General features: G+C 45.2%; 1 protein-coding gene across 1 annotated transcript; it reads left to right on the top strand.

Moving 5' to 3' along the window:
- The first annotated feature begins 297 nt into the window (after positions 1-297).
- On the top strand, positions 298-23,254 carry CSNK2A1 (casein kinase 2, alpha 1 polypeptide). Its single transcript, XM_014956537.1, has 13 exons — positions 298-431; positions 13,728-13,927; positions 14,954-15,065; positions 15,559-15,660; positions 16,065-16,115; positions 16,917-16,976; positions 17,694-17,777; positions 18,168-18,278; positions 19,093-19,194; positions 20,071-20,171; positions 20,869-21,017; positions 22,303-22,389; positions 22,943-23,254. Exons 2-13 carry the CDS (start codon positions 13,827-13,829, stop codon positions 23,056-23,058), a joined length of 1,176 nt encoding a protein of 391 aa, XP_014812023.1. The 5' UTR covers positions 298-431; positions 13,728-13,826; the 3' UTR covers positions 23,059-23,254.
- The last annotated feature ends 1,829 nt before the right edge of the window (positions 23,255-25,083 follow it).

The following is a 25,083-nucleotide window of genomic DNA, read 5'->3' as shown; positions in this document are numbered from 1 at the left end:
CCCCGCCGCGGGCCCGGCTCGCCTCGGCAGGCCGCAGTTGCCACCTGGCGGTGGGCCCCGCGGGTTGCCAGCTGGCGACGAGGTGGGGCCGAGGCGGGCGGGCCGCGCTGCGCTAACGAGCCCCGCCGCCTCGCCGCGCTTCAGCCTCTCGGAGGGGCGCGAAGCGGGGACAAGGCCCGAGACACCCCCCCGCCCCGGGCCTCCCCGCGCCACCGGGGCCTCCACCGCCGCACCGCGGACTACAGCCCCCACAACCCCCTGCGGCGCGCTTCCGCCTTCCCCCCGCATGCGCGGCCCCACCAAGGGGAGACGGGATTTCCGCTTCCGGCGCGCCTCGCTCTGGTCCCTGCGGCTGGCGGCCGAGCCTTGTGCCTCCGCCATATTGTCTGTGTGCGGCCGGCGGGCGGGCGGCGAGCGGGCGGCCGCGGCAGGTACCGGCGGGCCGCGGCGGCTCCGGTGCTCCTTCTGGGGTCCTGCGGCGGGGGCAGACGGAGGGGACGATGGGGAAAGGCGCCACCGTGTCTCCCGCGCCGCCCCCCCCTTCTCCCCTCCCCCAAGCTGCTGCGGGCACGGTGTGGGCAGAGGGGCTGGGGCCGCCCCTCAGGAGAGCTGGGACGCGATGGGGGGGCTCGGTCCGGCGCCGCTGAGGGGGAACGGGCGGCGGCGGGGAGGAACGGGCGGGCCTGGCGCGGCGAGAAGGGCAGGGCCCGCCGCCTCCTGCCCGTGAAGGGGGCCTCCGAGCCCCCGGGGTGGGGAGCGGGGCCGGCCGGGGTGGGGGGGCCGCTTCGGCTGTCCTCAGCCTGGCCTGGGACCAGCTCTAGGGCCGCTGGCTGCCCCCGGCCACACAGGAAGGGCAGGGCCCCACGGAAGCGTACCCTTCCCCTCCCCCCAGCTCTCCGGGTTCGCACGTTTAGGCAGTGGAGGTGTTATTTACTTAAAAGGGTCCGTCTTTCTTTTTCCCCGCCCTGCCCCAAAAAGCAGGGGGGGGTGAGGTGTGCGGAGGGGCAAGGAGAGGCCTATTTCTTCTTGCTCCCACCCCCAGCTGCGCAGGGACTCTGTTCTGGGCCTTTCTGGGTGGAGGGGAAGGTGGTTTTCACAGATTTCCCCACAGGTCGCTCTCCTCTTCTGAAAACAGTGGTGGTCAGTCTCATCCCTCCTGTAATTTAGTTAATTGTGCCTTGAGGCAACAGACTGTGTGGCTGCTGGTAAAATATGCCATGTAAATGAAAAGGGAGATAAGATTATGAAACCTGATGAGTGTTGTTTGCCAGATTACTTTATTCTTTCTTACTAAGGGCTTTGGGTACAACCAATAAAGTTTGGATTATAAACACTCAGTCATCGGTATATTTTCTGCTGACAGCAGTGGTTGATCTGTGCAGAGGCTCATGAGGGCTTGTGCCTCAGTTCTGCGAGCTAAATTTATGGATCCTGAGCCCGTGTTGTTCGGTGTTTCGGTCCTTCATACCCGTGCTGAAAGTTCCTGTGAGAGAGGTCTGCAGTGGTGTGGGGTTTGTGCTGATCAAACCTGCCACCAGGATGGGGTCTTGGAGAGCTGCTCTCACTCTGACCGTTGATGCCAGGCTGCAAAACTGGGTGCTGTGTGTGTCTCTGGAGGCAGCAGTGCTGTGTGCTCCACGTGTGCTCACCTGGCTCCTGGAAGCTCTGTCCTCAGTGTGCTCTGTAAGTGAAGAGCAGCTCATTCTGCATCTGAGGGTCAGCACCTCTCAGAGGTGACGGGGAGCAACATCACCTTTTTAGAGAGAAGCACCTGGAGACAGCAGAATTTCTGCTTGGGGGCAGGTAGCAGTTTTGTTTGTTGTTTGAACGCTTTCTTTTCAACAACATAATAGTTGCTCAAAGTATTCAGGCTCAAGCTGAGTTGGTGTTCATGCAGTGTTGCCAGTCACTCTGGGTGTTGGGTTGGACTCTGCCAGCGTGGATTCCAGGTGTAGCATAGGTAGGTGCAGAGAAATGGCTTGTCTTGTGCATTGTTCACATCAGTGTGATGTGGGGAAGGGCAGAGCTTGTGCTAGGAGAAGGGAGGCTGAGCTTGGGAAGACTTTAGGCAGGATTTGGGGAAAGTGTGAAGCTTGATCAGCTCCTTAATTAGTCTTAAAACTAGGACTAGGGTAATGTTCCAGTTCTTCCAACAAATGCTGTGCCTGGGTACATACCAACAATGGTACGTCCTCTGTGGAGGCACACTCTGTGTCTGTAACTGGAAAAAGAAAACTGGATTAAGATGCGGCTCCCGCTGGCAGAAGAGTGATCCGTGTACAGGGCAATCTGCTCCCTGCCCTCAGGAGAAGATCTCCCCATGTCTTTGGGCTGGAAGTCCAACTCTTTGGATGCCTCGTCACAGAGAAGGGCTTATTGTAAAGGTTCAGACTTTGCTTGACTTTGAAGTATGTAGATGTTTGGTGGTAGGCAGTGATCTTTCCCTTTCACCTTGGCAACAGAGAGAGATTTCCTTCCCTCCTCCCCCACCATTTCTCAGTTACCTGGTCATATAATTTCTGTTATTTATATATAGTTAGTGAAACCTCACTGTTTTCTAGTTCCCAGTGTGGGTGGTAGCAGAGAGTTCAGTGAACAAGTCCTGCAGCTCTGAGCAGTGAGTTAGCAGAGTCAACTGCTGCCCATGAGGAGTTGAAACAGGGTTGAGAGACATCAATGCTTGAGCAAGGAAGGCAACGCCATCTCGGCCTTGGCAAAGAAGAGGAAATTGTTGTAGTTGAATAGCTGGGTAATGTGCTGTGGTGGGGATAAACCACAGAACCACAGCATGGAAAAATGTGGTAAGAGTGTCAGGTGCTGGAGGAGAAAGCAGAGACTTCCAAGTAGGAGATACCAAGCAGGTTCTCTGGGTTTGGTGGGGTACCTGGGTTCATGGATTGAGGAGAAATGGTTCTGTTGGGAATATGGTTGTTTGGAAGAGGGATGGTAAAATTGGTGGTAGGTTCTAGCAAGTGTGGAAGAAATTGGATCATGGAATGTTTCATGAAATTAGGTGGAGTTTAGTTTTGTGCAGGGGCAGTTAATGGTACTCATTTATTTGAAAAAAAGCATTGAAAAAATGTGAGAATGAAGATGGAGACCTGTGAGTGGGGATTACTGGGCAAAGTCTTGGTAAAATATTGTTTCCTGAAGGTGAGATGTGGAAAGACTTTAGTATTTGAGATTTGGGGCAATTTCAAGTGGTGCAGGTTAGGTATGTGGATGTGAAATGGGGTTTTGGTAGGAATCTTGGGAAGGCAGGATGTCAAAAGGTGGTTATAGATTTGTGGAACTGTAGAAATTATGTTTCTAATATGACAAAAGGGACAGGGATGTAAATTTTCCCAGTTCTATGAAATGGCGGGTGTCCTTATACCTTCCACTCAAATTCTTTCTCTGCATTTTCTCCTTGCAGAACTAGTTTTCTCTTTTTGTCTTTCCTCACGTCCTCTGAGGAATAGGGGAAAGGAAGACAGGAGAAGCAAATGGGTGACATTGTGGTGGTGTGATTAATTTCATGTCACATTTCTGAAGAGGCAGGGATTTATTTCTGGGTTACCAGACCTGTCACCTCTACTGTTCCACCATTATTGAATTGCTTACATTAAGGTATCTGCTTTATAAACTGTCTGGGTGAGACTGGTGCCATCTTAGATTTTATTATCCCGTAAGGGTCTTCAGAGAATAAACCCCACAGATTTTAAGATGAAGAAGGACTGCTGTGACTCAGTCTGGCTACAAACATTGTCTGGTTTTGATTGCGAGAAAACTCTTGGATAATTTTTCTGAGCTTGGATATCTCCTTCCAGGGGCTTCCAAGAGCTGACTTCCCTGGAATTTACAGAACTTAATTGGAGAAAAGGAGTTCTCCTTTGGACCTAGAAAAGCTGCTTTGAAGAGAAGAGTGCAGCTTTCTGAACTGGCATTAGGGCTGTTGCTGAAAGCAGAGTGTTTTTACAAGCTGGTTTTGGACCCTGTTTGCCATCGAGGTGCCAAACCTGTCTGTCGATAGGAGAGATTGATAAGAAATGGGATTGTTGATGTGGCCATAGGATCAATGGTTCATGGATATCTTCTGCTGCTCAGGCGTCAGCAGTGGAGGAACAGCAACATCAGCCTGGCACGAGTCTTACCTGCTCCTTTGTTCAGCCTCTTCTGGTCTGGACAGTTTTATTCAAACAAATTATTTTATTATGCGTTTCATGCTGCTGCTTTGGGAAGCTGAAGAGCGGAAGGGGAAACCTTGGAGTTCTTTGCAGACTCAAGACAATATTGCCACAGGCTCACTTTTGGAAGGTTAAAATTTCAGTAATTTTAATTTTCCACAGTTTATTTCTCAGTGTTAGGCTGTGTCCTTCTTGTGACCGATTTCTAAATTTTAAGGAATATTACAGTTTGCAGGGAGGCACTCTCTAAAGCAGGCTGTCCAGCTGCTTAATCTAATGGCTGGATTATATTATGGCAATTTACTTGAAGTGAATGGTGGATAAAATCTGTACTAGATGGAAGCAGAAAATCATTTTGGACCAAGGTGGAATTTGGCTGCAGCTTGCCATTTGCATAATCGTGTCTTCGAGTGTTAACAGCAGCCCTAGAAAAATGAAGTTATTCTGTCCATTTTTGCACAGAAGCAAACCTCTGCCCTTGCACCTTCTGGAACAGCCAAAGGGTAAAGTGTTTGTTGGTTTTTATTTTTTTTTAATTAAGCTAAGTGTAGGCAGAGTCCAGCGTGTTCTGCGGCGTTAACACAATTACGTGCCAGAACTTGCTTTCACTGGGTGGGAGAGGTCTTGTCATGTTGTGAAGAAGTGCTCCCAAAGTCCTCCTGCGTGTCCAGGGAGGGGAAGTGGTGCCTCTCCCGGGTTCTTGCCAAAGCCCTTGGAGGAGGCAGTTTCTCAGCACGTCTTTTTTGCACGCGTGTGCGTGAGTTGTCAGTAAATCTTTATTTTTAGTGTTCTGAAAATGGATGAGCGTGGATGCGCACAACAAATTAATTTCCCGTAAGGCAAGAGCTCCTGCAATGTTGCTTTTCTTACCAATTTTCTCACAGATTTCTCTGTTAAATTCTAGCCTGGCCTTCTGCAGATTAAGCAATGCTTTAATTGTACCCTAGAAGGAAAAGGAGGAGTTTTTGCTCACTGAGGAAGTTGTGCAGCATCCAGATTAGTTTCAACTGAGTTTACAAATTAGAAGTTACAGGTTTTTGGTATTTTAGAATGCCTGGCATCCAGGCATATGTCCAACATACGCGTTTTACCAGGCATATAAATACATACTCATCCTAAGCTGTGACTTAGTGCTGCACGGTGGCTTTAATGGGTGATTGCAAAGTGTGAAGAAAGACGCTGTGGAGATGGACAAATGTGTCTTTGTATGTGGCCAGCAGTGGTGTGGGTTTGTTTGGCGTGGCGAGGGTGGGTTCAGCATTCGTGTCCCTGCTGGGTTACGCTGAGTGATGAATGCTGTGGTCACCAGGCTTCAGTTAATCTCCAAGACACTGGTGTGAAATATTAAAATCTTAGTCAATACATAATACATTTGCATCACCCACAGTGTTTGGTAGAGCTGGTTGTAGCTGTATAAACCCAGCACTCACTTGGTGTGTAGTTTTAGGGTACCTAGTTTATAATAGATACTGATTTCTGGAGTTTAATGGCTCTTTTTTCCTATTTGATCTTTGGAACTGTTGTAGCTAGGTTTGTCTTGGGTTAATAATGATGAATTTTTAGAGAATTATGTTAGAACTTCTACTTTCTAGCAGGAGGTTGCACCTGGTGTTTCTTGCTGAGCCTTCTGGATGCCAGCTGATCCGTGAAGATGATTTGCAGTGCATCGCCTGCTCGATGGGAACAGCTGATCACGGGGATTTCCTGAAGAAATAGTTACGTGCCACATACACTGGTTTGTCCTTTGGCTCTGGTAACTGTTCCTGCCTTTAGGAATTGCATGATCAGATCAATTGAAAACATACAACTTTTACAGATGGTAGGTACAGTTCAGTTGTCTGAGTTCTAGCTAAATCACTCTCCATGAGCCATAGGAGTCAAATCAGCTGAATGATTGGCCTGTCGGTACTCCGTGCGTACTAATTAATGAGGAAAGCAACTGTGTCACTTACCAGTAATTAGGAAGGTAGAACTTTCCAGAGGACGCTGCCAGTTGACCTGATGTCAGTTGTGAAGAGCCTGTAGTAGTGCTGAAACATTCCCATTCGTGAGCCTTCAGGAAGAGTTTCCTGGTGTTCCTGGGATCTCAGAATCCCAGGAAATTGATCACTTGGAAAATACTGTCCAAAGCTCCAACATTAGGAGCTTTGGTTTTAATTGAAGTCCTTGCAAGTGCTCTTGTTTTGGCATGGTCAGACCTAAAGAAATGTGCCTCCAAAAAACCCCCCACCACCTTTCCTACACTCCCTGCTCGGCCTGAACTGTCAGGGCAGAGAGGAGATCCCAGCAGAAAACTGTTGTCATCCGTTTCTGTTTGGTATGTGTGTGCTGACAGGTTAGTTTGGCAATTCCTGATTATGTTTGTGGCCTTTTTTATTTGATTGTGTCAGGAGTCTTCAGTGCTGGTGGTAAGATGTCTGCTGTGATTTGTGGGAGGCTGGGGATGGTGGCAGCAAAAGCCATGGACATGGGAAAGCAGCAGAGGTTGCACTTGTCTGCCGTGGCTTGGTTGTCTCTTACTGGTGTCTCTGCCCACTGTGGCTACACGGTCTCACCTGAGATCAGCCTTGGTGATTTTATGTTAGGAAAAGCTTTCCCTTTGTTGTGTGTGCTATGGACTAGCTTAGCTCTGAAAATATGAGGGAGAGTCCGTGATTTGTGGGCAGAAATGGGAAGAGCTGTCAAAGTTGACTGTTCTGTATAAAATCCCTTAGGAGATGGAGTGGGGAGCGGTCCTGTCACTGGCAGGTTCCTGGAGAAAACCCCTGCTGTTCCACCCCAGGTAGATGTGCTGGTACCAGCACTGAAGTTTTGCAAAGGACAGTTGTCCAACTTGGCTGAGATGCTGGAGACTCCCAGAGGGTCTGTGTGAGCTCCACTAAACTTTGCAGTTCTGAACAAAAATGAGGGCTTAACTGGGACAGAAGTTCTGCTCCGAGAGCGTGTGGGCAGCAGTGATCCTTCCAGGGCAACCTGGAGGGTGTCAGACAGGGGAGAGACGCTGCTTTCTACATCTAGGAAGTGGGAGAGTTAAGTTTTCCCTGAGATTGTGGAGGTTATCATAAAAAATAGGGAGTTACAGTAAAACCATTTCGTGGTCGGTCCTTCTGACTTCTTCATTGGCAGGAATTGTGAGGAATTCAGGGGAGGAATCAGTGAAGCTGATGGAGGAAGAACTGGTCTTAATTTTAGGACTTTGCTGTTACAGAATTACTCCAAGATGTTTCTTCCAGTTTAACTAAACCTGTCAACTGTTTTCCATAGTGACTGGTCGTGTCTTATTTTGAATTAAATCACAACTGTTCCTGTTTCTTTTTTATTTGAGGTCGTTATATGTTACGATTTGTTATTTTTCCGCAGCCGGATACAACCAGCTATTTAAAAGAAATCTGGAAAATAATCTTGGTGGAAAAATGTAGTTAAAGCAGACTGTGCTGTTCCAAAAAAGTACCAAGAGAAAAGTTTGATTTCAAACCTAAGCTCTTTTAAAAACGCAGTTGTACTTTAAAATCCACTTTTCTATTGATGTTGTTCCTTTAGTAGGTAAATGGCCTTCGGGAAAGGATGTAAAATGTCAGTTTCGTTAATCAAGGCTTGTTTCTATTTCAGCTATAAAATCATAGAAAAATATAGGTTGCAAGGGACTTCTGGAGGTCATCTGTTCTATGCTCGTATTGCTGCAGTTCCAGCATCATGAAAATACACAAATCAGATTTATTTTGTGAGTTAGAACATACTTTTTTATAAAGTTGTTTACTATTATTTCTTCTTTTGAAGGTTAAGCTGGGTTTTGATTAATGTTGGCTGCGAGTAGGCTGTACTGTAGTATTTAAGCATGTCCTGATCTTTTCATTTCAGTGATGTCTCTCCAGTACTAGATCCTCTCCAAACTCTAAAGAAGTGAGTGCTCCTTCCCTAGGAGGGTACAGGCAAGGGATAAATGGGCTGTGTGAAGGAAATAATAATCCATTTCATCTAATAATTGTAATGCTTCCTCTGTAATAAAGCACACTCTACACTCATGATTTCAGAGGTTGGGTTTGAGCCATTTACTATGAAAGGTGGTATCCTCGCTTGCAGTTGTGGATAAAAGAAAGGAATAACCTTTTGATTCCAGGCTACTTACTGTAATTCTGCTTGGCTGACAGAGAGCTTTTCTTTTTTCAAAACGAGCCGGCTGCTGGCTGTCTGAGCCTGTTTACAGTCTTAGTGTGTCACAACCACAGCTGGTAATGAGCTTACGTGGGGAAAGTAGAAGTGAGAGGAAAGTCTCTAGACCTGTTTGACCAATCTGTGCATCTTGCTTTCTCCTTGAGAGGAAGGTGAGGTTGTCTGGGACGGTTTATCTAGAATTGATAAAGTGCCGGAGATATTTTCTTGGCTCTTTGATTCTGGCTTGGTGCAATTTGGGGCCTGCCTTCTTTAGGACTACTCTCTGCTCTCTGAGTTCAGGTAATCCATGGGAAATGATCATGTTTGTGGTGTTGAAGGTAGTTCAGTGGGTTCACTCTGCTGTGTCTGGATGAACTTGGAACTCTGCGGCAATATCCTGCTCACGCTGAGGGCAAGCAGTGCTCTTAGCAGCAATCCACGGGGAAGCTGGTGTCAAGCCGTGCTCGTGTTCTTGGGTGCATTATTTATACTCAGACCTTATCCACAAAGGTCATTGCTTGGATGGCACTTGCAGGTTCCTCGGGACACCGGGCTTCTGGGAAGCTCTTGGCTTCCAGCTCCCAGGGAGTCAGTATGTGCGCTGCGTCCCACTGGTGCAACTTCTGAGGTTTAAGGTTCTGAGTAACTCTCCGAGAGAAGCTCCAAGCCAAAAACACTTCCATTTAAAAGGAGGGCAAAAAAAAAATAAAATTCCAGTATCTCAGTTATTCTTGACTGAAAAAAAAAAAAGGTCAATTTTACTAATGGCTAAATAGGTGGATTTCTCAGAAACTAATTTGCATAGGCTTCTGAGCTATGTTTTGTTGCTACTTGCTTTAAGTGGATACATCTGGAAGGACAGAGAGCGTAGGAATTTCCTACACTAATTGGCCCTAGGTGCTGTAAGTACAGATACTTCGCAAGAAACCAAGTCCTTCATGGGAGGGGGTTGCCATTGAGATAAGACTGTGTTGTAAGGATGATAAATTCCCTTTTTAAAAAGGAGAGGGGTAGTAACAGTGGTTTAAATGAAAATGTTTATAATTAAAATGTTTAAAATGTTTAAAATCAAAATGTTTAAATTAAAGGTGGTTTAAAACATCAAATTAAAAGTAAACATTGAGAGGCTTTTTACCATTTTATTCAACTTTAAGCACAAAAGGTCTAGCTTACCAAACTTGGACAATATGCTACTGTTAGAATAATTCAAACTTTTAAGAACTGATCTCTTTTAATTAATAGACCTTCGGATTAAGAAAACCCTATATGGTGGCAGCACAGTTGTTTGTGTTTCTTGACTGGGGCTCCCGGGCACTCCTGCGGAGTAATTATCAGTAGAACATGCAGTGCTGTATTTGGCTGTGTTCTTGTGATATTTTTTTTGTACCCAAGATGAACAGGGTCCTGTGGGGTGCTCTCAGTAAGGATGCTGTGTAAGAGATTAGCTAATTGGCACTTTGCTAATACTTAAATGGCGTTTTTAAGGGCAGGCCAGGGTGGGAAAACCAAGCACCGAAGCTTGTGCCTGGTGCTCCTTTGGAGTAGCTGCCATGTGAGCCCTGGTCACTAGTGTCTTCCCAAGGGGTGTCACCACAAGTGCTAAAACAGAAGAGCTGTTTTGTGTCCTGGTGCTGCTGAGCTTTAGCCTTGAACAGTGTGTGTCAGACAGTGACTGGCAGCTTTGTCTTCCTCTTTCTGTGACCTCGGGTATAGTGCCTAAAAAGCTCATGGTTCTGTTTCCTAGTTAAACACTTATCTACCAGAGAAATTAAAATTTTCGGAGTTGGGTTGTGTTTTTTAGAGATACTCAAGACTACACTGAAAATGGCAGCCTGGTCTAGTTACATCTACTTTGGCTAGATGACTTTTAGCAGTCTCTCCTAATTTAGATTATTCTATGATGCTGTCATTAATGCTGGACATATTCTGTTTGGATTCAGCAGAAACAGAACTCATCCTTTATAACAAGCTCAGCATACTCATCTTGTCTAAGTGTAATTGCTGCTCATACAGTAGATTTTCTGCCTTAAAACTGCAAGCTAAACTGTCATTTGCATGACCACACCTATCCGTTATTTATCCCGATTTGTGTCGGTCCCTTCTTTTAGAGCTTGGATCCACTGCAAAATTATCTCTCTCTAGGGGCAGTGAAAGCAAAATATATACAAATTCCTTAGCAGTTTTGAATAGAGACAGCAGAAGCTTTCAGACAGGGTAAGTTTGTATATGTGCAGAACTTTGCTTTAAACCCAAATTATCTGGGCAGACTCTCCTCTTCCTGCATAAAGAACAGCAGACAATAATACCTACCTTCATAAATAGGCATCGTGTGCCATTCTTAAAAAGCTACAGTCAATTATTTCCTGAAAAAACCCTTCTCTGAGCAGCCTGTTACAACATAGAACTTATGCTGGGCTAGAGCTACCTAACAAAAAGTATCCACAGTATCTTTAGATAATGTGATTGATTTTTATTATTTTTTTCCCATGCTGAAACTGATCTTGCTAAGGTGGATGAGGTGGAGCAATAATGTATTCTTTATCCGTACAGAATTGTGCTTAAAAATTAAAATTGCTAAGTCATCTTAGACTTACATAGTTTCAGCAGAAGCACATGGAATGAGAAGAAACAAAACCACAGTGATTAAACTTTGAAATCTAATAAATTTCACTGTCCTAGAAGTGTTCTAGTAAACTTGCATGCTCTGTTAATGCCCGAGTACGTTTTTGGAATATACATCTAATTTCTAAGTGTCTGAGTCATGCCACATAAATGGTTTGAGGTCTTAGATGATTGCTGCCTAATCATCTGAAAGTGTATTTTGTTAGAAGACTAACATTTGGTCCAGGAATAGACTGGGGTTTTTTATTAACTTTTTATATTCTTCCATTATCTGAACACCTGCCCGAAGTGCCTCATCCCTCCTTTATTGGGCTGGGGCCTCGGTCACACTGCTGTTGTGGACTTTGGAATGGTGCCGTGTCCCTCTTTAACCTCGGGGCTGAATTACTGCAACCCCATCTACCTGGAGCTGCTTTTTACATTGTTTGTATGTCAGTAGGTCAAAAAATAACCCCTGCTGCCAAGGTCCGTACCACCTGAGGAGGCTCAGTCCAAGCGGGCAAGAGGCCTCTCATGTGTTTCTGCACAACCAGCTCCTGGTCCAATTGTGTGACACGGTGGAGGACATCAGACCTGTGTCCCCCAAGGTCCTCCACCATCGTTGTAGCCAGCAGTTCTTGTGGTCTTTGCAGCAGAATGAAGTACCACAGGCCTTCAATAAGTGACGGGACACTGCCATTAGAGCAGAGGTTTGCTTCTAGAATTTTCTTCCAGTGTGACATATCCTGATAACCTAAACTAACTGCTCTGAGCAGATTTCTAGGTCTTTCTGATTAATAAGGCTATTACTTCCTCCTGCAGTCCAGAATTGTCCATTTTTTGTGAAGGGATAACATCAGTATAGCAAATAAATTCATTATATTCACTTAAATTATAGCATTGCCAACTGATTGAGTGCCTTTCTGTCAACAGGACTCTATAGTCTCTGCCATATGCTGTGCACCAAACAATACCCTTTCTTGCTCCAATACAGCTTCCTTGTAAGTTATTTTGAAAGCTGCCAAAGAGATTCTTGTATTTAAACGTTTAGAATTGTGTCGGCTTTCAGTTGTGATGAAAGATTTGAGAGGTGCAAAGGCACTGCTTTTATTTTAGGCAGGACAATACTTTGGTATGAAATTGCAGTAAATTACTGTTGTCTTAAATATTTAGAAATTAGTCTTTGACTTACAGTAACTTTCATTTGAGTTATTTTTACAATAGTGGTAAAACTTAAGATTTGCTAAAATCATTGTAGGAGGAGGAAGGGCACTCCTTTGGACAAGCAGAATGCAAAGAGATGTCTTTAGGCTGTTGCAGCAGAATTTTTCTGGTGCTCCTGTCCCAGCAGAGCTCTCCTGAATGCCTGGGTTTCTTGTGAAGTCTTAAGAGCATCCTCAAGCTGTTTAATCCCTGAATGGTTCATAATGACTGACCTCTATCAGGTCTTCCCAGTGTCCCTTCTTGTCTCACTGCTAGTTGGGGATGGACTTTTCCTCATAGTCTAATTATGGATGTAGCTTATCACTATAAATGTCCTGGACAACATTTTCTGGAGAAAAAGAATGCTATTGTCTGTGCTGGTACTTAGTTGCACTGTACAGAGTGGTGCTGCCTTTTGCCCTAGGTAAGCCCAGAAAAAATACCAAGCTTTTAAATGTAGGTGCTTGTCTCACTGCTAGTTGGGGATGGACTTTCCCTCATAGTCTAATTAGTGTGGATGTAGCTTATCACTATAAATGTCCTGGACAACATTTTCTGGAGAAAAAGAATGCTATTGTCTGTGCTGGTACTTAGTTGCACTGTACAGAGTGGTGCTGCCTTTTGCCCTAGGTAAGCCCAGAAAAAATACCAAGCTTTTAAATGTAGGTGACCCAGTGGCTGCCTGCTCCGTAAGTCTTGCTCACTTTCAAATGGACACTGGGTTTTATGTGGATGGTATCTGTTGTGAGATGATGGGATGAGAGGACTGTGCAGGAGGGCAATACTGCCCAATACTAACTTCAAAATCCTTGCAATTTTGTATCACAGATTAAATGAAATGGCTTGATTATCTGAAAATAAAATAATTTGAGGATTAGATTGAAGCTGAGTAGAAACTATTGGCTGAATTTTAATAAAAATTAAGCATTGGAACAACTGGGAATCAAAAAAATCAGTGGTTTTAAGCTTTGTAGTGTATGTGAGAGGGATAAAATCAGTCTGCTGAGATCCTTTCAAGAATTTCAAGTAAATCCTGAAGTTCTGATTTAAATTAAAATCTATGTTTCTAGAAGTCGTAACTTCAGAAAGTACTCAATTTAGGTTTTACAGGTGACCTTGTTGATCTGTCAGCTCTGTTTACAGCATCGTTTATTAGTGCATTGCGAGAGGTGAGGGTTGTGCAACCTCGAGTGAAGGGAAGTGTTTCGGTTGCGTGGGATGGCACAAGATTTCTTCCTGGCTGGGGGAGAGATTGCAGCCCGGGGCTGTTGCTTTCACTCCAGAGCTGAAAGGAAAGGAGTCTGTCTGCAGATGTTGAGCATGTTGCATTTATTTACGTTTGGAAAGTTGTCTTTGCAACCGTGAGTTGGAAACTACACTACGTACTGTAAGTTGCAAGGGAGGGGGCTGTTATTTTTGCAAGCGGGGCTGAGTAGGCCCATCCTGTGTGAGGGAGAGCAGACAGATTGTTTTCAAGCTCTGACAAATGATCCCAGGCCTGTGGCTGGGCTCCAGCCCCTCTTTCTCAGCAGCTTTTAATGATTAACTTAAATATTTTTTGTAGTATCTTGAGATTTTAACCTCTCATTTATTTTCTCTCTGCAGTTGGAAGAATCTGAGGCCTTTATCTTCTGTCCAGCTCTGCAGTTTGGGTAGCCTCTGATTTCAGACATCTCATCATTTCCACCTGCCAACCTGTCTGATATGTCGGGACCCGTGCCGAGCAGGGCCAGAGTTTACACGGACGTGAACACACACAGACCCCGGGAGTACTGGGACTATGAGTCGCATGTTGTTGAGTGGGGGTAAGTCCCTGGGCTGCTCACGGACGTCCCTGGACCAGGATCAATCCCTGTAGGATCTGGTGCACGGGGAATTCAGGCATTTGTGCTGCATTGGGCTTTTTCATGCTCCTTGGCAGATGCCCAGTGTGCATGGCAACTGTTAGGGTCACAACTTTTCTTTGGAAAAGTGTTTCTTACCAAAATTTTAAATTCCCAGCAATGCAAGAACTTTTTTGGCAGCGTCCTTAAGAGCTTGATTTGAAGAATTTTTGCCAGGTAGTCAGGAGATGTCCCCTTTCAGAGGGAAGAAAATCTTTCTGACAGCCCTAGGTGCAGGGCTGAAAAGAATTGAAAAGGCACCTGAAATTGCTTCTGACTCGAGTGAGTGAAGAGACTCAGCAGATTTAAATAGGTACATGCTATCCTCTGACTTGTTGTTCAACTCTTTAAGTGACTGGAAAAGACATGGCTGCTTCTTTGAAGGAAGGAGGTGTCTAAATCAAGCTCATGACTAAAGCGTCCAAGAATCAGACGGCAGCGATGCCAGCTTCATAGCTCTGCCTTCCTGCTTTTGTACAGCAGGGCCCAGACTAAATTCTGCCCTCAGCTTTGTTGCAGTTTGTGGTTTCTGAAGTGTACAGAGTCTTCTCAGCATAAGTGGCTAGTCTGTTTGGAACAGGCTAGCACTTAAATTTTTGGTCTTACTGGCTTCGTTGATTTTTAACAACATTATACAAGGAAAAAATGTAGCTTCCAAATATAGAGAGGCCTGTGGAAGGGATAGCTCGAGTTTGCTGATGCTGAAATGCATAGTTGGGCTTATGTTACCTTCTGCAGAAAAAATAAGTTTGGGATTGAATCTAACTTGGGTGCCTAGAAGCTCCCTGTTTGTCTCCTAATTCGTCATTGTCGCGCTCAGGAGATGTAAGACATTAGTTGCTCCGCCTTGTCTGAAAGGTGAGAGAGTGATTTAGTGTTAAGGAGAGGTTTGTAAATTGTGATAGAAATGACTGAGCTCTTTGGAACTTTAACTTTTTATCTCCACAGAAATCAAGATGACTACCAGCTAGTTCGAAAATTAGGCCGAGGCAAATACAGTGAAGTATTTGAAGCCATCAACATTACAAATAATGAAAAAGTAGTTGTTAAAATTCTCAAGGTGAGCTGGGGATTGGGCAAAAGATAAAAATCTGTCTTGATGGTCCATTTCACTGAATGACACTCCAAAGCCAGGCTTTAAGGCTTTCACTTTTAGAACATTGAAAACTTCAGACCAAATGCTGCACTTTACAGCCTCGGGTAGCTCATGGACTTCTCATAGTTATACCTTTCTCACAGGCCAGTTAGGGAGTTTTGGACTATCAGGTTGTTTTCAGACAGCTTGAAAAAGAAATTTTAAAAATGCCATCTTCCTAATGTTTGCAGCTGTTAGGGTTCTATGGTTAGAAAGGAGACGGCAGATATTTGAGCCCTTGCTGGAATGATGCACAGTCAGGTAATACCAAGACGCAGCTGTTTGAACTTAACTCGCAATGTTCCTGTGTATTTTGCTGACTTGCAGTCACCTGCCTTTGTCATCTGGATGTTGAGCTGTCTATTAGTCTCAACTTGCTGGAGAGCTTTGTCTTACGCTCTTGGTTTTTATTCTTCAGCCTGTTAAAAAGAAGAAAATCAAGCGTGAAATCAAAATCTTAGAGAACTTGCGAGGCGGTCCCAATATAATCACTCTTGCAGATATAGTAAAAGATCCTGTGGTGAGTATGGAAGGAACTTAAAGGCTACACTGGGGTTACGGGCGAAGTTGCTGTGTTTGACTTCAGCTCTGATCTGGCTTTTTGTTTTCCCCTGCTCCTTAAATCCTGCTTTTGAATGGCTTAATCAGATCAGCTTTTAATCTGATTAACTTCTTTTAGAGGGCCCTTCCCCCGCCGGTCCCTTTGGCCCCTCACTTTGTGAGGATGAGATAGCAGTGAACTGAGACAAGTTAATTCATTCTACAAACAGTGCTGCCAGGGGCTTTGGGCTTTGGCTCTGCAGCTATGTCTGAGACAGAGGGACTTTTAGCTGGTTTAGGGGTAAAAAGGTTTTATTATATTATTCTAAGTGAAAACATATTATGTCAACTTAACATGGCTGAACACTTTTCTCTCTGTTTTAGTCTCGGACACCTGCTTTGGTTTTTGAACATGTAAACAACACAGACTTTAAGGTACAGTGTGGAGTGTGAACTTCCCATGTTTTTCATTCAAAAGCCAGTTTTAATGTTTTTCTGGGGAAAGGCGAGTATGTAGGGGGCAGGCAGGTTAGTTATTTAATCATTTCCTTCCAACATAGTAACTGTCTTTAAAGGTAAATACACTTGGGACAGAAGTTTGCAATTAGTCCTTTAGTGCCATTTTGCTACATAAATTACAAGGTGAGAATACAGATTCCAAGTGGTTTTCTAACCTTCGGAGTAAATTAATCTGTTACCTGTGGACCATCAGTGCCTTTCTTTTTGAAGCATACTGCTCTTATGTTCAGTGCATAACTATTTGTTGGAACCACTTTAAATGTATACAGCTGTTTCTGTGGCTTTCCATATTTCTGGGACAAGGCATTTAAATGTTTCTTTGTTCCCTTCCCTACTGACCTGCTTCAGGAGAAGAATGGCTGTGCAATGCCATCTGGAGTAGCTGCTTAATGTCTCAGAGCAGCCTCAGGTTTTTTGAGACCCAGTCTGCAGGCATAATGCATTGTGCTGGTGGTGGGTGAGTGACACCCAAGGGAGTTAGTGACAGCCACCAGAATGTACTGCCTGAGCAGAGCTGGGAGTAAAGTATGTGTGTGATTTGTAAGGGGAGAGGAGTCAAGTATGGGATCAGAGTACCTTGGGTAACTTCTACTGTCCCTTCAAATGGGTTTGGAGAAGCCCAGCAGCAGAGAACAGGACTGGGTTGTTCGGGATTGGCAGGGATGGGATATTTTTATTGGGTGTTGAACACTGATACGATGTTTTTATGTCCCACAGCAATTATACCAGACATTAACAGATTATGATATTCGATTCTACATGTATGAGATTTTGAAGGTAAGTTGGTGTTTTGCTGTTTTATTGGTTTATTTCTAGGATTTGCACTCAGCTAATCTTATAGAGATGCTTATCGTGTCACTAATGGGGGTGAAAAGAAGAGAGTATAGAGATGCTTATCGTGTCACTAATGGGGGTGAAGAGAAAGCCTATGGAAGAATTGGATAGGGAAATACATATCAAGTCAGTATCAATTATTCAGCTTTGTTTCTGTAACCAATTCTAGTCCATTTTTGGAGGGTAGCAGAGTCTTTGGGTACACTGAGATAACGTAAGATCCTAGGTCAAAGATCCTGTAGCCTCTGAAAACAGAAAATTGTAAGCTGTTTCCATCTGGTTTTGTGCCTTAATGTAATGTGGGTTAAATGTATTTCTCTGTTCTTGTGAAACAACTATTTTCTCCTCGAGGGTCTGGAGAAGGGGAGACTTGTTTGATCGGTAGTGCCTAGTAACTCTGCTCTCAGGGACTCTGAAATTTCACTTTTATGAGGAAGTACATGAGGTGAAGTCAAAACACTTCTATTCCTGGGACCTCCCTTTGAGAGAGGGGGCTCTAGAGGTGTTTTCTGTGGTCCTTGAGTCTCAGGATGTGACACTCTAGACAGTAAAGTCTTGCCACCTAGTTAGGCTTGGTATATGTGGAAATACTTCTGAATAGGGTTGAACTTGACAGGTTCTTGTGACTTCAGCATCTGTTTCTTTGTATGTCACCTACAGGCTCTAGATTACTGCCATAGCATGGGAATCATGCACAGAGATGTCAAACCTCATAACGTCATGATTGACCATGAGCACAGAAAGGTAATCACGTGGGGTGGGCTGGAGGGCAGAGAAAGGTCCTACTTTTCTCTTGGGAAACAAGGATCCCTTTTGAGTACTCCTGTGTCATGATACTAGCAGACATCTTCCATCCCATGGAGAAATATAAAATGAAATTCTATACGTTGCTTTTCTTAAGTTTTTATGGGTTGCATGTAACCCATTAATAGTGTTGGTAAGGAGAGTTAAGGAGTTATTTAGACTGGTTGGTGATACAGGTGTGGGGAGAACATCTCAACAGATACTCTGATCAACTTCAAATTAATTGAAAATAGAAGACTTGTAAATGAAGCTTCAAACTAGTGTGGTTCAGCCAGTGGAGAGCTGGAGCATCCTTTGAGCCTTTTTTTCTTTGTTTTCTACCCTTTCTAGCTTAGACTAATAGACTGGGGTTTGGCTGAATTCTATCACCCTGGCCAAGAGTACAATGTCAGAGTGGCTTCCAGATATTTCAAAGGACCTGAGCTTCTTGTAGATTATCAGGTAAGGATTACTGGGATTTATTACTGACTTTGTATGGAAAGAGTGTGCCGTTTCAAGGTAGCAAACCAGAAATTCAAGTATCTAGAGACCTGAAGCTAAAGACAGTCCATTCTAAAATATATCGCAGAAAGCCACTGAATTAAAGAAACTAATGAGTAGTCTCAGGACCTGAGGAAGAGCTGGAGAACTGTCATCATGGATCTTGGAATACAAATGTTGAATTTATTTATTTTTTCAGCAAGGCTGCTTTTGCAGTCAAGTACAGAAATGAAACAAAGCCCTTGTGGGAATAGCTAGGACTGTGTGAACATCTAAATTAAGCTATAAAACATCCCCATATCTGATGGCAGTTTGTATTATGGAAATGCTGTTGGCTGGAAATAGCAGTGTTACTGGTGACTTTTGGATCGTGCCAGTTCTGAATGAAGGCACTTCCTCACCTGCCCAGATACCTTCTGAAGCCCACTCCTTTTGTTGCTTGAGCTGCTTCCCTTCTCAACACGTGTTTCTCAATGATTCATAGCATTGAAATCTGCAGTGAAAATAGAAAAAGGCAGTGGTCCTTAATATCCTTATGGACAAGGATGGAAATGGGATACCTGCTGTTCTGCTAATTGCTGTCTCCCAGTTTGAGTAACTGGAAAGCTGAGCTGAACAGTGATCTGGTGATGAAGATGCATGAAGATATTTCAGTCTGTTCCCAGTGTAACTTGGCCGCGTTTGTATCACTGGAGGGGAGGGGGAGCCTGTTAGTACTGAGAGTCTGTTCTGCTTAATTCATTAGAAATTGAATTGTCCTTCTGGTTTTGTACAGATGTACGATTACAGTCTGGATATGTGGAGCTTGGGTTGCATGTTGGCTAGTATGATATTCCGAAAGGAGCCATTTTTCCATGGCCATGACAACTATGATCAGGTGAGAGCTGGTCATGTACGATCTCTGTTCTCTTAGCACAGTGAAGGTTTCCTGCTTACACTTCTATCGAGGGATCCGAAGAAAAATAGCTTCTTTGCTCTGTTTGAAGCCACATTTGTTTTCTAAAGTGTGCAATGTCATTAAACAAATTAAATAGAAATAGATTTCTAGTGCTTTGTATTTATGAGGGTCCTCAGTAGGTATGTGGAAAAAGTTATAACAATAGTTATATTAAGGCTGGTGTGTTCTGGTACGTAGAGTGACTATTCCTGAGGGTATGTGGGAAGCCACTGTCCACCCTCTCTCTCCTCTGTATGAAAACCATGAGTTTGGTATGGTTTTATATAGATTCTGAAATCTTTGATGCATTGCCTTTGGGCCAAAATTTTTATACTTTAACACTCTGCATCTGAACTAATGTGCAAATGTTCAAAAACAGTGCCTTTCTGTTCTCAGACCTTCATTCTGGAGCCCTCCGGGTGGTGCTTCACCCTTCACGTGCAAGATACAGGGTTTCTGGTTTTTTGACCGGTTATTCTTGCTTTTCTACCTTGTTGATTTTGAATAGTTTCTTGCTACAAAGGAAGTTAGTGTTGCCAGATTTCAAGTTTTAGTGATTTTTGCAGTATGTAGCTCCCTCTTGGCTGCCTTGGATTGCTGAGTTCTGACTGTGAGCAGAGGCATCTTCAGGTGTTCATGATGCCTGTGATTGTAGGTGGCCGGGGAAGTCAGAGCAACGGGATGACCCTGTGGCTGCTGGTTCAGACCACTGAGGTCAAGTTCAAGGTCCCAAGGGAACACGCTGCTGTATCTTCACGCTGGCTCTGGTGTTATCATGCCTTCCCAGCAGTGACTGACTTTTCTGTTTGTTCCCAGCTGGTGAGGATAGCCAAGGTGCTGGGAACAGAAGACCTGTATGACTACATTGACAAATACAACATTGAACTGGATCCACGTTTCAATGACATCTTGGGCAGGTGAGCCAAGATCCAGCATAGCTCCTAATCTCTTGGTAGACCTGGACAGCTACTGCTTTGTCAACAGACCTTGACATAAACAAAAATTTATGTTTATGGGAGAAACCAAAGCCAAGATTCTTGAGAACTGTCACTTTGTGTCTTTGATCCCTTTTGACAGCGCTTCCTGTGGTCCTTTCTCTGCAAATGGACTTGAGGAAGAGTTTTTAAATGTCATCTAGGCAATAACTGAACTGCTGGAGCATAAAGCATGAAGGGCAGATGCTCTCTCCAGTATTCTGGGGGCGGGGGGGGGGGAAACGGTGTTTCTCAGAATTACAGTGCAGAAAATAAGTTGCTGCTTAAGATGGCATTTATGTATTTTTTCCCCTCATAGAGTCATTTTGTGTGACACATACGAAAAGTACAAGGGACTTTTGTTAGGGGCATAAAGGAAGAGCAGGAGATGGGATTTTAGGCCCGTAAATCCATTCTGAACTTGAGTCCTGGTGCTGTCTGGGGCTGTGGTGGCTGTGCCGCCGCGTGGAGACACGGTGTACTGCTGCTTTGGGCTCTGCTACGGCTCTGCCCCTTTGCTGCCACACCAAGCAGCAGCCCCTCTCGGAGATGGACATGTGTCCCAGTTCTTGCTCTTTAAAAAAGTGAATATTGGCCTTGATGTCCTCTGCCAACCTGATTTGGGTATCTCTTTCTGCAGACACTCCCGTAAGCGATGGGAGCGCTTTGTTCACAGTGAGAACCAACATCTGGTGAGTCCAGAAGCTCTGGATTTCTTAGACAAGCTGTTGCGATACGATCACCAGTCACGACTCACAGCGAGAGAAGCCATGGAACACCCCTACTTCTGTAAGTATCAGCTGCTGTCATCACCTGCTGTCCAAAGAGTTCTGCCTCTGGGAAATCTGTTCCAGTACGCTATGCAGGCAGGAGCTAAGAACAGCAACATAATAAGCCTGGTCTTTGCAAATAATTGCGCTGAAGCTGAGACTGGTATCTCTGATGGATAAATTAGGCCACTGCCACCTACACCAGCCGAGGAAAAAAAGCATTATATGCCCCTGCCAGGCCAGTGAATCAGCACCGTGTTAAAGAAGGTTTGGTGCTAAACCTGTGCTAATTTCAGCAGGTGTCTGGGTTAACCAGATTCCTGTGTTTTGATAAAACCAGGTAACTGGTTTGTGGAGAAACAGGCCCTTTTGTTGTTAAATGTGTACCTTGGCAAATGGTATATTCAGGTCTTGGTTTTGCAAAGAAAAATGTAACTTTCAGTAGTAAATATGTGTAAACCCTTGCTGGTTTTCACAAATCTTGATATTTAGGTTTTTGAAACAGCTGTAACAATGCAAAATATGAGCATTTTCTCAGTTATATTCTCTTTTTCTTGCTGCTGAGCAGGCTTGTATGATTAACAAACAGTATAGATCTGTGTTACGCCTGTGGGAGAAGTTCAAGTTAAATGTTTTGCAAGTATGAGCATTACTAATGCTGGAAGCGTTGATTGGGAGAGGTGGACAAACAGCTAAATTAACTCGTGTCCAAGCAGAGATGCAGGTGGTACTGAACTCAGCATGAGGAAGGCTGAAATCTAAAATTCCCTCGCTTGATGGAGTAGGCCTGGGAGGCAGGAAGGGGTTGTCTCTGTTCAGACGGTAGTGTTATTTACCCGCAGCTGAAAATAAAGAGTTAATGACTAAATTTGGGACACGTTACAGAAAACAAGCTCCAGTGACACTCATTACAACTCACGGGCTGCAGTGAGATGTGTAATAGAGACATGACATATGATGGTAATTAGGGATAATCTTTCTGCTTGCTACACCCATTCTCGGGTATGGCTTTATGCAATTGTTTACCATAGAAAGGAGATCAACTTCCCCTTCATTTCCCTCAGCATTTGCTGTCAAGCAGTCCCACTGAACACCAAAACGCATCATTTGGGTGACTTTTCACTGATCACATAACCTTGGCACCTTCTTGGGTGCTTCCTGCTGGACCTGGTGGAAACTTCTGTGTTCTGGTAGATGGTGGTTGCCATTATTTGCTGTAGGCAGAGCGCAGAGGTTGCAGGCAATGGGTGCGCTTCAGCTGCTCTGTGGCAACACAGCACCTGAGGGCAGTGTGTTCTTCCTAGATCCCATCGTGAAAGACCAGGCTCGGATGGGCTCGTCCAACATGCCGGGTGGCAGCACTCCTGTCAGCAGTGCCAGTATGATGTCAGGTCAGTCCTGTTACCCAGTCTTTTAAAGCACTTACGAGCAGTGCCAGTATGATGTCAGGTCAGTCCTCTTACCCAGTCTTCTCGATGCGCGGCATTTTAAAGCACTTACAGGTGCTGTGGGGATGTGAGGATCCAGGAGGGCGAGTCCTGCAGGTGGGGCGTTGGGTCATCTTCTGGGACCGATGACAGGGAGGGCTGTGACGAAGTGGGTGGGAGAGCGCGATAAGCAAGGCCTCGCTGCAGCCTGACCTGCTTTTCTGGTCTCATTTTAAAAAGTGCTTTGCAGTTGGCTTTTTTATCAGCAGTTGGAAGGACAGTGATCCTGCCATGTATCTGCCCTTTGGTGACACTTTTATGTGCCCAAATCTGCGCTCTTTTCAGAGGCTGCAGAGAACATTGACGGATCTTTAACCTCAGTTTATTTTGGCAGCTCTGAAAACGTAACAAAGCAGCAGCAAACTGACCTGCAAAGAGACCACTTCAGCAGCTGAGCTTTCCTGGATAGCGATGCGCTGGTTTCGCTCTAATTCCTGCTTCCCTGTCTCTCTTCCAGGGATTTCTTCAGTGCCAACACCTTCACCCCTTGGACCTCTAGCAGGCTCACCCGTCATTTCTGCCACCACCACTCTGGGGATGCCCGTTCCAGCTGCTGCAGGCGCCCAGCAGTAGTGATGGGCTCTGTCTCCTGCTGCCTGAGCTGAGTCAGGTGGGGAAGAGGTTTCCCCCCCCTCCACCTCTCCTCAGGACGCAGCTCGTGCCTGGCAGGGGAAGGGAGGGGACGAACGCTTTGGAGGCACCGTGTCTGAACTGTTGCTTGTGGATTTATAGTAGTTCAGTCATTATATACAAAATTATTATAGGCTGATTTTTCTTTTTTTACTTGAACTTTTCGTAACTCAGGGGATTCCCTGAAAATACCTACAGATGGAATATTTCTCGGACAGTTTCCCACCCCCCACCCCATCCCTACCCCCCCTAAAAAAAAAAATACTCTTCATTTAAGAACAAAGAGGAATCAACAGCATTTCCAAGCTCTTGCATCCTGCTGGAAATCTCTTCTCTTCATGTTCCCACCATTACTCCTCCACGAGCCTACACCTTGGGGGATTGTGCTGTTCTCCAGAGACTACCAAACCAAGTCTTCGTGAGGCAGGGGAGGGGGATTCTTAAAGTACCACTCACTTTAACCCCATGTCCTGCGTACGATTCAGCCTCAGGGTACACTGAGGAGACAATTCCAGTACGGAGAAGGTGGTATAAGTTTAAAAGGAGTAAGTGCAGATGATGTCTAAAACCCTAATTGGATTGAATCATGTCTCCTTAGGAGCCAACCAGAAAGCCAACTTGCCCCCTTGCATGTAATTTTAGTCTTAAAAGGATGAAGTTCTTGATCCAATTGGGAGTCCTTGCCACCTTTGGAGAAAGGTGCTCCTGTAGAGTGAGCCATACTCTAATTAGCCCCTTTCTCCTGGAGGGGTTCTTCCTGCCGTTGGCTTGGCTTGGAGCTCTGGAATTAGTTTGTTATTGGGTATATTGTTTTTTAAATTGTTTATATAGGTTTCAAGCTGGTGGCTACTTAAAGCTGGGAAAACAAAAATAAAAATCAGACTGCGCCAAGTCCGATATCACATCTTCACCCACCATCCCCTCCCTCACGTGCCATGTGGTGAGAAATACCAGTTACCTCACAGTCTTGTAAATATGCACTGAGAGGAAGGAGTGAGCAGACGTGAACTCAAACTGCGATGGTAGATCAGTAATTGTGGACAAATATTATCATCGACAACGGAAAAAGCACCCTTGTTACAGCCCTGCTACCCCTTGCTGTGTATATATACTTTGTCCTTCATATGTGAAAGATCCAGTGTTGGAATTCTTTGGTGTAAATAAACATTTGGTTTTATTTATCGAGGTTAGATTGAAGTTCCCTGTGTAGAGGCCTCCCCTCCCTGGGGTGGTGGCACCCTTTGGCACAGGAGTGGCCCCACGCCTTTGTGGGGAGGCCGTGAACCCCACGCTTTGCACAGTGAGCAGTGCAGAGAATCTGCACACAAATGTCACAAGGTTCTCCTGAAAGAAAAAGCCAAAGGTTCTCCTGAAAGATCTTTGGTTATAAAACCTCCGTGTTAGCCCTGATGGAGGGGGAGTTGCGATGCCAAACCAAATCTGATGTTTTTTGGTTGTGTTGCCACTCCTTGGATTTCAATGACCTATTTTCAGTCACGGGGCTTGGCTGGAGTGGCCATAAGCATGGTGGCACCCGTCCCTCTTGGTGACCTCCCATCCTGAAGCCATCGTGGCCATTGCTTGTGCTGGGCACCCAGTGTTCTTCCCCCTCCCTCGGAAAGCGCTGAATCCTTGTCCCCTGAGTGCCCCTCCCTCGTTTGTTCTTCTTTGGGAGCCATGGCCGCGTTTATCTGTGGCAGGTACAGCTGGTTGGTGTCAGGCCGTGAGCTGTGGGGGATGTTCCACCCCATTTTCCTCCATTATTTCTATGGAGGGAGGTTGGCGAACCGCATCTTGCTGCTCCCTCCCGGATCAAAGACACGGCCGAGCCCTGTGGAGGAGGGGGATGCCGCCAGCCGCGGGGCCCGCCGGCTCCCGCACGAAGAAACGCGAAAACGGACGTTTTTAAGTTAAAAAAACACCTTAAAACGAAGGTCCCGGCGAAGACCCACGTGCTGCGGCCGCTCC

The sequence above is a fragment of the Calidris pugnax genome, unplaced genomic scaffold (genome assembly GCF_001431845.1).
Source record: "Calidris pugnax isolate Ruff unplaced genomic scaffold, ASM143184v1 scaffold50, whole genome shotgun sequence".
NCBI classification, from domain to species: domain Eukaryota; kingdom Metazoa; phylum Chordata; class Aves; order Charadriiformes; family Scolopacidae; genus Calidris; species Calidris pugnax.
Note: the sequence above shows the minus strand (reverse complement) of the source record. Positions and strands in the feature narration are given on the sequence as shown.